We start from the raw sequence: 11,788 nt of genomic DNA, 5'->3' as shown, positions 1-11,788 counted from the left end.
AATCATGTTATATTATGAATTATTGTGTGAATGTTATTTGAACCCTCAGGCTATTTATAAATGTTAACTTTTTCTTAAGAAATGGATAGATGTTTAGATCTAGTAATTGAATTTTGTAATTAGCTACAATTGGGTAACAAACTAATTATATGCTTTAATTTCAGGCCATCCAAGTAAGATTGTTTCATATTTGTTTCAGAATGCTTCAATCTATAATAACTGAAACATTCATTCAGTTCTCTTAATTTTTAAGAAAGTTATGGGTTTTTGACTGTCAGTCGATCGATCACAGCTTTTGAGAAGTCAATGGAAAAGCAATAGGGAACAATATGCTAATTTCAGAGTGAAGATATGAAAGTGAATTAGGTGTCAAATTAAATTTCTTTTTGTGCTTTATTTAATGGGATAAATTGCAGACTTGATTTTTAAAATCTCAAAATTTTGTCACATTGCTATCTCTGGCTTCTTAAAAGATAGTTCAAGTGCTTCAAGAGAGTTAGATTTAGCTCTTAGGACTAAAGGAATCAGGGGATATGGGGAAAAAGCAGGAACTGATTTTAGATGATCAGCCATGATCATATTGAGTGGCGGCGCTGGCTCGAAGGGCCGGATCAAAGATGGCCGGATGGCCGGATGGCCTGCTCCTGCGCGGCGCCTATTGTTCTGTTTCCATGTGCCCGTCTCCGTCACGGACAAACCGACCTCATCCGGGCATAGTGCGCAGGCGCGGGGCTGCCGGGGCCAGCGGGCATAGTGCGCAGGCGCGGGGCCAGCGGACAAAGTGCGCAGGCGCGGGGCCAGCCGGGCATAGTGCGCAGGCGCGGGGCTGCCGGGGCCAGCCGGGCACAGTGCGCAGGCGCGGGGTGGCCGGGAGGAGCGGCGGGGCCATGCCGATGAAGGGCCGCTTCCCGGTCCGCCGGACTCTCGAGTACCTGCGCAAGGGGGCGGTGGCGTTGAAGGACTCGGTGAAGGTGCTGACGGTTAACTACAACACCCACGGGGAGCAGAGTGAAGGAGCACGGTGAGTGGGCTGGGCTGGGGAGGGGAGGAGCACTAGCAATGTTACAAAATGGGAGATTTAAAAAATGGGTCTGGGCTGGGGATCAGAGAGCATAGTGTTTAATGACACCAAATCTTTCACTGTATTAAAAAAGTGGGGGATACTCGGAAATTAGCACACCATCAGGCATTACAAAAAAGCTGTGATCTATTTCAAAAGATCAGGAACCTCTTTTTAAATAGCTGTTTAAAACTGAAATCTAATTTACATTAATTTATAGGCCTGTATTTTTGCTCCGTGTTTCTGTGCGGCGCAGGTTTAGAAACGTGCCCTCAAATGCCGAGAAAAATAAAAAAAGGAGCGGCCATAGAAAATAAATGCTAGCTCACTAAGCAATTCCTTTATCCCACAGAGCAATGAACTAAAATTTATTATATCTACTCTTCGAGGCAAAAACTATATAGCTTTTGGGATTCTTGCAGCGATTCTCCGTTAATGATTTAGTCACCCGACCTATCAAAATCGGGGTTTAAAACCCGCCCCCTCCAAACATCCAAAATGCCCGTTAACTTACCAAAGATTCAGGTAGGTTTTGTAATACCTACTCTTACTGTGGGTATAAAAGGGCAAATCAGGATATATTTCAGATCAGAACTTAGCTGTTTAAAACTGTACTGGAGCCTACCAGATAAAGCCATCAACTAAATGCTAGCTCACTAAGTCAATTTCCCAATTGTCGTTTCTGCAGTCACCCATACATTACACAAAGAACTCAATATAAAAGGAAAGGATATAAATATCTTAGAGCAGCTTGTACTGGAGCCTACCAGATAAAGTCAAGAGTCAATTTAATTGTCGTTTCTGCAGCCATACATTACACACAAATAGACCCAGACACAACATAATTACATTTAACATAAACATCCATCACATAACTGTGATGGAAGGCCAAAAAAACTTATCTCTCCACTGCACTCTCCCCCCCCGATGTCACAGTCAAAGTCAAAGCCCCCGGCTGGCGATGGCGATTGTCCCACGGCCATTGAAGCCACGCCGGGTGGTGCGAGGTCGCACACCGGGTCTTGGTGTTGGAGCCCCCGGTGTGCGCTCGTAAAGTCCCGCGGCCGTTCCAGCCGCGCGGGGCAGTGATGTAGGCCCCGCTCCAGGAGCTCTTCGACCCCGCAACACGGGCGGGAGAATTCGCCGTTGCAGCAGCCCGAAAAGCGGTCTCGTCCGAGCCGTCCGCAGACCCGCAGTAGCAGCATCCGACTCAGTAGCAGCGGCGGCAGCGGCAGCGGCAGCGGCAGCGGCAGCGCTCCTCCACCGCTCCACCCGCTCCGGTCTCGGCCAGCTCCGCGACGGCAACGGTGAGTCGGCGCCAGAGTCCCCGGCTTCTTCCCGTTGGAGGCCGCTCCTCGTTGCGGCCTCAACGACACCTGAGACCCGACTAGAAAAGGTCGGGTCTCCAGTGCAGGGAGAGATTCAAAAGTTTCCCCCCCCTCCCACCCCACCCCCATCCCCCCACACACACACCCCAACAAAAAATAACAAAAACTACATAAAAACACAGACAAAAAATAATAAAAACGCGGACAGGCTGCAGAGGCCGCTGCTGGCCAGAGCCGCGCGCCGCCTACCGGAAATTCTGGATTTAGTGTTGTCTAATGAACCCAATAAGGGAACTCAAAGTAAAATAACTCAAAGTAGGAGGTTGTGACCATAATATGATAAGTTTTAATCTGAGAGGGAGAAGGTTAAATCAGAAATGTCAGTGTTGCAGTTGAATAAAGGAGACTATGAAGCATGAGAGAGGAGCTGGCCAATGTTAACTGGAAAAGGATCCTAGCAGGAATGACGGTGGAACAACAAGGGCAGGAATTTCTGGTCATAATCCAGAAGATGCAGGATCATTTCAATCCAAAGAGGAAGAAAGATTCTAAGGGGAGTAAGAGGCAGACGTGGCTGACAAGGGAAGTTAGGGATGGAATAAAACTAAATGAAAAGGTGTATAACAAGGCAAAGCATAGTGGGAAGCCAGAGCATTGGGAAATTTTCAAAGGACAACAGAAGGTAACAAAAAGGGCAACGTGGGGTGAAAAGATGAAGTATGAGGGTAAACTGGCCAAGAATATAAAGAAGGATAGTAAAAGCTTCTTTAGGTATGTGAAGAGAAAAAGATTAGTAAAGATAAATTTGGGTCCCTTGAAGGCAGAAAAGTGAAATTATTATGGAGAACAAGGAAATGGCAGAAGAATGGAACAGGTACTTCCTTAGTGAAGATAGAACATGTGTCTTCATCAGTGAAGACAGAACCAATCTCCCAGATGTACTAGTGGGCAGAGGATCTGGGGAGACATAGGAACTGGAAGAAATTTGCATTAGGTGAGAAATGGTATTTGGTAGACTGATGGGACTGAAGGCTGATAAATCCCCATGGCCTGGTGGACAGCATTCTAGGATACTCAAGGAGGTGGCTCTAGAAATTGTGGACGCATTGGTGATCATTTTCCAATGTTCTATAGATTCAGGATCAGTTCCTGTGGATTGGAGGGTAGCTAATGTTATCCTACTTTTCAAGAAAGGAGCAAGAGAGAAAACGGGGAATTACAGACCAGTTAGCCTGACATCGATGGTGGGGAAGATGCGGGTCAATTATTTAATAAGTACAGGGGTAATTGGATAGCAGTAAAATGATTGGTCCAAGTCAGCATGGATTTATGAAGGGGAAATCATGCTTGACTAATCTTCTGGAATAGTTTGATGATGTGACAAGTAAAATTGATGAAGGAGAGCCAGTGGATGTAGTGTATCTGGACTTTTAGAAAGCCTTTGATATGGTCCCACACAGGAGATTAGTGGGCAAAATTAGAGCACATGCTATTGGGGGTAGGGTATTGACATGGATAGATAATTGGTTGGCAGACAGGAAACAAAGAGTAGGAATAAACGGGTGCCTGTCAGAATGGCAGGCAGTGGCGAATGGAGTGTCGCAATGCTCGGTGCTGGGGCCGCAAATATTTACAATATATTAATGATTTAGATGTTGGAATTAAAAGTAACACTAGAAAATTTACAGATGACACAAAGCTGGGTGACAATGTGAACTGCGAAGAGGATGCTAGGAGGTTGCAGGGTGATTTGGACAGGTTGAGTGAGTGCGCAGATGCGTGGCAGATACAGTATAATGTTGATAAAAGTGTGGTTATCCACTTTGGCGGCAAGAACAAGTAGGCAGATTATTATTGCAATGTTGTCAGATAAGGAAAAAGGGAAGTGCAATGAGACCTGGGTATCCTTGTACACCAGTCACTGAAAGTAAACATGCAGGTACAGCAAACAGTGAAGAAAGCTAATGGCATGTTGACCTTCATAACAAGAGGATTTGAGTATGGGAGTAAAGAGGTCCTTCTGCAGTTGTACAGGCCCCTGGTGAGACCACATCTGTAATATTGTGGGCAGTTTTGGTCTCCTAATTTGAGGAAGGACATATTTGCTATTGAGGCAGGTTCACGAGGTTAATCCCCGGGATGGCGGGACTGTCATATGAGGAAAGATTGGAAAAACTGGGCTTGTATTCAATGGAATTTAGAAGGATGAGAGGGGATCTGATAGAAACATATAACATTATAAAAGGACTGGACAAGCTTGATGCAGGAAAAATGCTCCCTATGTTGGGGAACTCCAGTGACTATAAGCCTAGTCTTTTCAATCTTTCCTCATATGACAGCCCTGCCATCCCAGGGATCAATCTCGTGAACCTACGCTGCACTGCCTCAATCACAAGGATGTCCTTCCTCAAATTAGGAGACCAAAACTGTACACAATACTCCAGATGTGGTCTCACCAGAGCCCTATACAACTGCAGAAGAACCTCTTTATTCCTATACTGAAATCCTCTTGTTATGAAGGCCAACATTCCATTAGCTTTCCTCACTGCCTGCTGTACCTGCACGCCAGCTTTCAGTGACCGGTGTACAAGGATACCCAGGTGTCGCTGTACCTCCCCCTTACCTAACCTAACCCCATTGAGATAAAAATCTGCCCCCTTGTTTTTGCTGCCAAAGTGGATAACCTCACATTTATCTATATTATACTGCATCTGCCCACTCACTCAACCTGGCCAGGTCACCCTGCACCCTCCTAACATCCTATTCACAGTTCACACTGCCACCCAGTTTTGTGTCATCCGCAAACTTGCTAGTGTTCCTCCTAATTCTCTCTTCCAAATAATTAATATATATGGTAAATAGTTGCGGCCCCAACACTGAGCCTTGCAGCACTCCACTCGCCACTGCCTGCCATTCTGAAAAGGACCCGTTCACTCCTACTCTTTGCTTCCGGCCTTCACAGTGCCTGATGTCAGGAATGAAACCACGTCTTTGGAACTGTGAGACACCAGCTCTATTACAGTGCAACCTCCTAGCATCCTCTTCTCAATTCACACTGCCACCCAGCTTTGTGTCATCTGCAAATTTGCTCGTGTTAGTTTTAATCCCATCATCTGCATCTTTAATATATATTGTAAATAGTTGCAGCCCCAGGAATAGGCGACGTTTCGGGTCGAGACGTCACCTATTCCTTCGCTCCATAGATGCTGCCTCACTCGTTAAGTTTATCCAGCATTTTGTCTACCTTCTGCACTGAAAATAATTAAATCATATTTAAGGGCTTCAATGAAAGAGGATCTGGCAGAAGCAATTCTGTTCCTAAGGACAAGTTATTAATACATTTCAGGCATGTACTTTTGTAGCAAACTTAACTACCTATGCATTTACTTTTAATTTCTATTGCACTTGAGAATTTTTGTTGTCATAACTTAGCCATTTAGCTCATACCAGTAGCCTTAGTTTAATACATTTTGGAGTAATGTTTTTATAATATTTATTTAATTTAATGGAATTTTAATTTTGTCATAGTACTTTCTGTAATTTTTTTTTTGCCTTTTAGCATAATGATTTTTTTTCAAGAATAAACAATTTAAGAAAAGCCACAATAGTATAGCTACAACCATTAGACTCAAAAGTTTAAGGACATGGGTTTAAAAAGTAGCCAATGATTCATGTGGTTCTTACGAAATGCTGTCTTGTGTAATAATAATAATAATGTTTATTTATATAGCAATGTCATCATAGCAGATTTAGAATTATTATACGTCGGAGTCGGATACACAAGAAACCAAGGAGTCGGAGTTGGGTGTTTTGGGTATTGACTCCACAGCCCTGGTGGATAGTATTTTATTCCTGTATTTACATTCCTGACTTGTGTCTTGAGGATGGTGGAAATATAAATGTCAGGAGCATTCTAGATTTTATGCTGTATGCTTTTGCTGTATAACTTATTAATGCATTACTAATAGTTTTGGCACCAGGCCCTAACAGTTTTAAATATAAATTCTGGAAATGTTTTTAACAAGCATTTGTACAGAAATAAACATTTCCAAAGATTTGTGCACAAACACCTCCTTCTCTTGGTGTTTTATTGCCTGCTTTAAAAATGTTGCATTTGTATTTCCTCTATTCTCATTGTCTTGTCTTCTGACCAGTTAACTGCATTTCCATATTGAATTATCTTCCTACCACTCGCTGTAACAAAAACCTTCACTTGTAAATGTTTAAACTTTTTCCATTTCCAGCATTAACTTACGCCCTCTAGTATTTGACATTTCTATCGAGGTAAAACTTGGACTTTTGTGGATTGCTAAAAACAAGTGGGCTGAGCTAATTTAATACTGGAGCCAATGGAAGTTGAATTAATCTTTAGTTATATGTATGCTGCAGTGTTGTTAAGCTTATGATGCCAATATGTTTACATTTTTTCTTTTCAGAAAGTTTGTTTTTTTCAACATACCTCAGATCCAGTATCAGAATCCTTGGGTTCAGATTGTTATGTTCAAAAACCAGACTCCATCATCATTTCTTAGGTTTTATTTAGGTAAGTGTTTTTTTTTCCCCCTCCTGTTCTAAAGATAGTGATACTACATTAAACCTTTCGATAGACATACTCTCCAAACTAATGCAATGCCATCTTGGTGGGAATGTGAGAAGGGAGGGTTAATGTTGGATATCTTGGCTGTGGACTTAGCAGTGACGGTGCAATCAGTCTCAAATGGCAGTGGGTTATGTGCATGTATGCATGGAAATAATTTTTGAAAGGTGGGATAACAACATTGCTTGGGATGCCTCAGCCAGTTTCACCTGGCGATGCTTCTTCAAGGTGGTGGAACATGGTTTCTGTGACCTGGATCAGGTTGTTATGGTGCTGGGTAAGACTGGTTTGATGTTATCACATTGTCTCTGGACTGTCATGAGTTAGTGCTGAAGGCCAAAATCTGAAGACGTGGCCTGATGCATTGCCTTGGGGTCACAGTCGTTCCACTGTAAGGAAGTGTCATCAGTGCTTGAGTATACATCATCTTGGAGTGAGTGGGGCATATGGGTGCATGGATGCACTCCCTTCGGGTGCAGCTTTATAATTTAGTTATATAGCGTGAAAACAGGCCCTTGGGTCCAACGAGTCTGCACTGACCTACGATTACCTGTACACTAGTTCCACATACTAGGGACACTACCAAAGTCAATTAACTTACCAACTATGTAGAGCTTTGGAGTGTGGGAGGAATCCGGAGCACCTGGAGAAAACCCACGCAGGTCACAAGGAGAATGGACAAACTCTGTACAGACAGCACGCACAGTCAGGATTGAATGCAAGTCTCTGGTGCTGTAAGGCAGCAACTCTACCGCTGTGCCACTGAGTTTCCTGGGCGTTGATAGATGAGAAGGAGAGGATGCACCTTGTGGTGTGGGAACAAACAGTCCTGGTATCTGTTTATGTTTGTTTTTTGATATTAAGGATGGCGTTTCCTAAAGGATATGTAGTGGTGTGGTTCACAGTGAGAAGTTAACATTGGAATTGAATGGTGACACAGTCCTTGTTAGCCAGAATGTTAATGGCCTGGTTTCCTCAGAAATATGTTCAGGTCGGTTGATACTCGGCGTGGGTTCAATCTATCTTGGGAATAGGGGTATTGCTGCCTCATTGGATGGGTCAGTCATAACGGTTGGGATAGGACTTCATCTGCCAGACGTGGGGAATAACGTCAGCCTCTCCTGTAGCAGGAACAGACTGATCCATGAGTTGACTGCATCAGTATAATGTCTAGATTCATGCTTTTGCCATTTTCTCCAGGTGACAGTGAACAGGTTTTGGTTGACATAGAAGGAAAGAATCACAGAGATATCCTTGAGCATGTCAAGACAATCCTCGGAAAAAGCCAGTAAGCCTTTGTTTTGGCCTTTCTTAGAACCATGTTAGATTTATTAAGATATTTTGAGCCTAATTACTTTACCAAAGGTGTTTCTATAAGTTCACAATATTTACAATTGACTACTTCTATGCCCTCTTGTTAGAGACAGCTCTATGATTGAGCATAGTTTTGCCTTCGCTATACCACTCTAATTTGTGGCCCCCTTTCAGCTCTTCCTTGGCTCCTCCAAATCCTTCCTCACTCCAAGGAAATGCATTTCGTTGTTTCTGTACTGTACACTGACAATGACAATTAAAATTGAATCTGAATCTGAATCTGAACAAACAGCCCAGCCAATACTTTCTCATAACTTAAACCCTCTATCCCAGCCAACTTCCTGGTGAATATCATCTGTATCCCCTCCAGCACACTCATGTCTCTCTTATGGTGCAGTGACAGTATTCTGTTGGTGCATAATCAATGTTTTATAAAGGACCATAACCTTCCTGCTCCTCTGCCTTCCTAATGACAGCTAGTGTGTCCTTCATCACCTTCAGGGATGGATGGGCTTGTGCACCAAGATTCCTCTGTTCCTCAGTCTTGCATGCAGCGTTGCCATTAATTGTGGTATGCTTTAAGAAGACTAATAGAGATGAAAAGATCAGGATTACATTTCATGACCATTGTGCTGATCATTTGTCATTTATGTGACATGCAAATTTGCCAATTAAACCACCGGCACTCTTATCCAAATGTTTACAGTGTGTAACAAACAGCACTATCCAAACACACTAATCGCAGACTTAGAAATCACAAAAAGTACTCTCGCCATCACCCTCTGCTATATGTCTCCTTCACCACCCTATCCATTGGTGTTCTTATTTTCAAGGAACTATAGACCAGAGATGAAGAGACAACGTGTGATACAAGGATAGAGGTGTGAATAGTGAAGCTGAGTAAAATGCTTTTTTTTTTGTTAAACAGCATCCATAGTTCCTTGTTTATCCATGCACTCAATATGACTTTTCTGAATGAATAGCCTTCCAATTTTACTTTCTCTCCAAATGAACAACACTGGCTTGGCACCATGCCCGCGGGCAACTTCTCCCTTCACATTTGCCCTCTAACTTTGCACCACTCTTTCCTTGCTGCTAAATGGCTGTGCAGTGTAGCATCAATACAGCTGTTCCACCTGTGCATGGGCTTTTTTGGTAAGCGGCAAGACTCAGTGGCAGTAAACACTCAAATTGTGTCATTTCTTCAGTAGTCCCTGACAATATCTTATTTTTCCCCACAGAGAGTTGCAGCATGCAGAAGAACTAGCAAAGAATGTCTATTCCCATCCTGCACATTTTGGAAACAAGAAGTACTGTCTGCGGGAATGCATTTGTGAAGTAGAAGGACAAATTCCCTGCCCAGGATTGGTGCCTTTACCTAAGGAGCTGACTGGGAAATTTCGTGCTGCCCAGCGAATGGAGAAAGCCGTGTAAATAAAGCTTTTAGCAAGAAGTGATTCATTATATTTCCTCAAGCCAGTAACTTATCAGTATGTCAGGCATCTGTTTAGAGTGCTCATTTTGTGTGAATCAAAGTTCAACAATTCAATACAAGATCAATAAAGACTATAATTTATTGTTTAAAAAACAGGCATATTGATGTTGCCATGGAGCCCTTGCAGAAGCAGCATTGTTTTTCTGAAATGAAAATAAAATGCCGGAAATACTCTGCAGGACAGGCAATACACGTAGAAAATTGAAACAAATTGTGCTAACTGTTCCAAGTATTTTTCTCAAAACAATTTACAATGCCCTCCATAATGTTTGGGACAAAGACCAGTCATTTATTTATTTGCCTCTGTACTCTCAATTTGAGATTTGTGATAGAAAAAAAAAATCCAATGTGGTTAAAGTGCACATTGTCAGATTTTATTAAAGGCCATTTTTATACATTTTGGTTTCACCATGTAAAAATTACAGCTGAGTTTATACATAGTTTCCCCATTTCAGGGCACCATAATGTTTGGGACACATGGCTTCACAGGTGTTTATAATTGCTCAGGTGTGTTTAATTGCCTCCTTAATGCAGGTATAAGAGAGCTCTCAGCACCTAGGGACTGGCAGGCCAAGGAAGACCTCCACAGCTGATGACAGAAGAATTATCTCTATAATAAAATAAAAAAACCAAACACCTGTCGGACAGATCAGAAACACTCATCAGGAGTCAGGTGTGGATTTGTCAATGGCCACTGTCTGCAAAAAAACTTAATGAACAGAAATACAGAGTCTGCACAGCAAGATGCAAACCACTGGTTAGCTGCAAAAATGGGATGGCCAGGTTACAGTTTGCCAAGAAGTACTTAAGGAAAAAGTACTGGAAAAAGGTCTTGTGGACAGATGAGATGAAGATTAACTTATATCACAGTGATGGCAAGAGCAAAGTATGGAGGAGAGAAGGAACTGCCCAAGATCTAAAGCATACCACCTCATCTGTGAAACACAGTGGTGGGGGTGTTATGGCCTGGGCATGTATGGGTGCTGAAGGTACTGGCTCACTTATCTTCATTGATGGTAGTAGCATAATGAATTGAATCAACTGCTGATGGTAGTAGCATAATGAATTCTGAAGTGTATAGACACATCCTATCTGCTCAAGTTCAAACAAATGCCTCAAAACTCATTGGCCGGCAGTTTATTCTATAGCTAGACAATGATCCCAAATGTACTGCTAAAGCCACAAAGGAGTTTTCAAAGCTAAAAAATGGTCAATTCTTGAGTGGCCAAGCCAATCACCTGATCTGCTCAATTGAGCATCCCTTTTATAAGGGGACTAACTCCCCAAAACAAGCATAAGCTAAAGATGGCTGCAATACAGGCCTGGCAGAGCATCACCAGAGAAGACACCCAGCAACTGGTGATGTCCATGAATCGCAGGCTTCAAGCAGTCATTGCATGCAAAGGATATGCAACAAAATACTAAACATGACTACTTTAATTCACACGACATTGCTGTGTCCCAAACATTATGGTGCCCTGAAATGGGGGGACTATGTATAAACACTGCTGGCTACATGGTGAAACCAAAATGTATAAAAATGGCCTTTATTAAAATCTGACTGCACTTTAAACAATGTGATTTTTTTTTTCCTATTACAAATCTCAAATTGTGGACTACAGAGGCAAGTAAGTTAACGATGGGTCTTTGTCCCAGACATTATGGAGTGCACTGTATAAATTATCAAATGAAATATATTCCATGAACCAATGCACTCCAATGGTTTTACAATGATTGCAGTGAAATTGGTGGCTTGATGCTGGTATTTGAGCAAATGCACTGTTTTCTGTGGAGACTTTGAGGTTTGCTTCGAGAGACTTTATTGCATGATATCATAGAAACATAGAAAATAGGTGCAGGAGTAGGCCATTCGGCCCCTCGAGCCTGCACCGCCATTCAATATGATCATGGCTGATCATCCAACTCAGTATCCTGTACCTGCCTTCTCTCCATACCCCCAGATCCCTTTACCCACAAGGGCCACATCTAACTCC

At 42.7% G+C, this 11,788-nt stretch overlaps 1 protein-coding gene across 1 annotated transcript; it reads left to right on the top strand.

Moving 5' to 3' along the window:
- Nucleotides 1–825: 825 nt before the first annotated feature.
- On the top strand, nt 826–9,752 carry mrps25 (mitochondrial ribosomal protein S25). The gene is made up of 4 exons (XM_055636113.1): nt 826–1,021; nt 6,825–6,931; nt 8,186–8,273; nt 9,541–9,752. The coding sequence occupies exons 1-4, from the start codon at nt 888–890 to the stop codon at nt 9,731–9,733; spliced, it is 522 nt and encodes a 173-aa protein (XP_055492088.1). The 5' UTR covers nt 826–887; the 3' UTR covers nt 9,734–9,752.
- The last annotated feature ends 2,036 nt before the right edge of the window (nt 9,753–11,788 follow it).

The sequence above is a fragment of the Leucoraja erinacea genome, chromosome 5 (genome assembly GCF_028641065.1).
Source record: "Leucoraja erinacea ecotype New England chromosome 5, Leri_hhj_1, whole genome shotgun sequence".
In the NCBI taxonomy this organism is placed as follows: domain Eukaryota; kingdom Metazoa; phylum Chordata; class Chondrichthyes; order Rajiformes; family Rajidae; genus Leucoraja; species Leucoraja erinaceus.
Note: the sequence above shows the minus strand (reverse complement) of the source record. Positions and strands in the feature narration are given on the sequence as shown.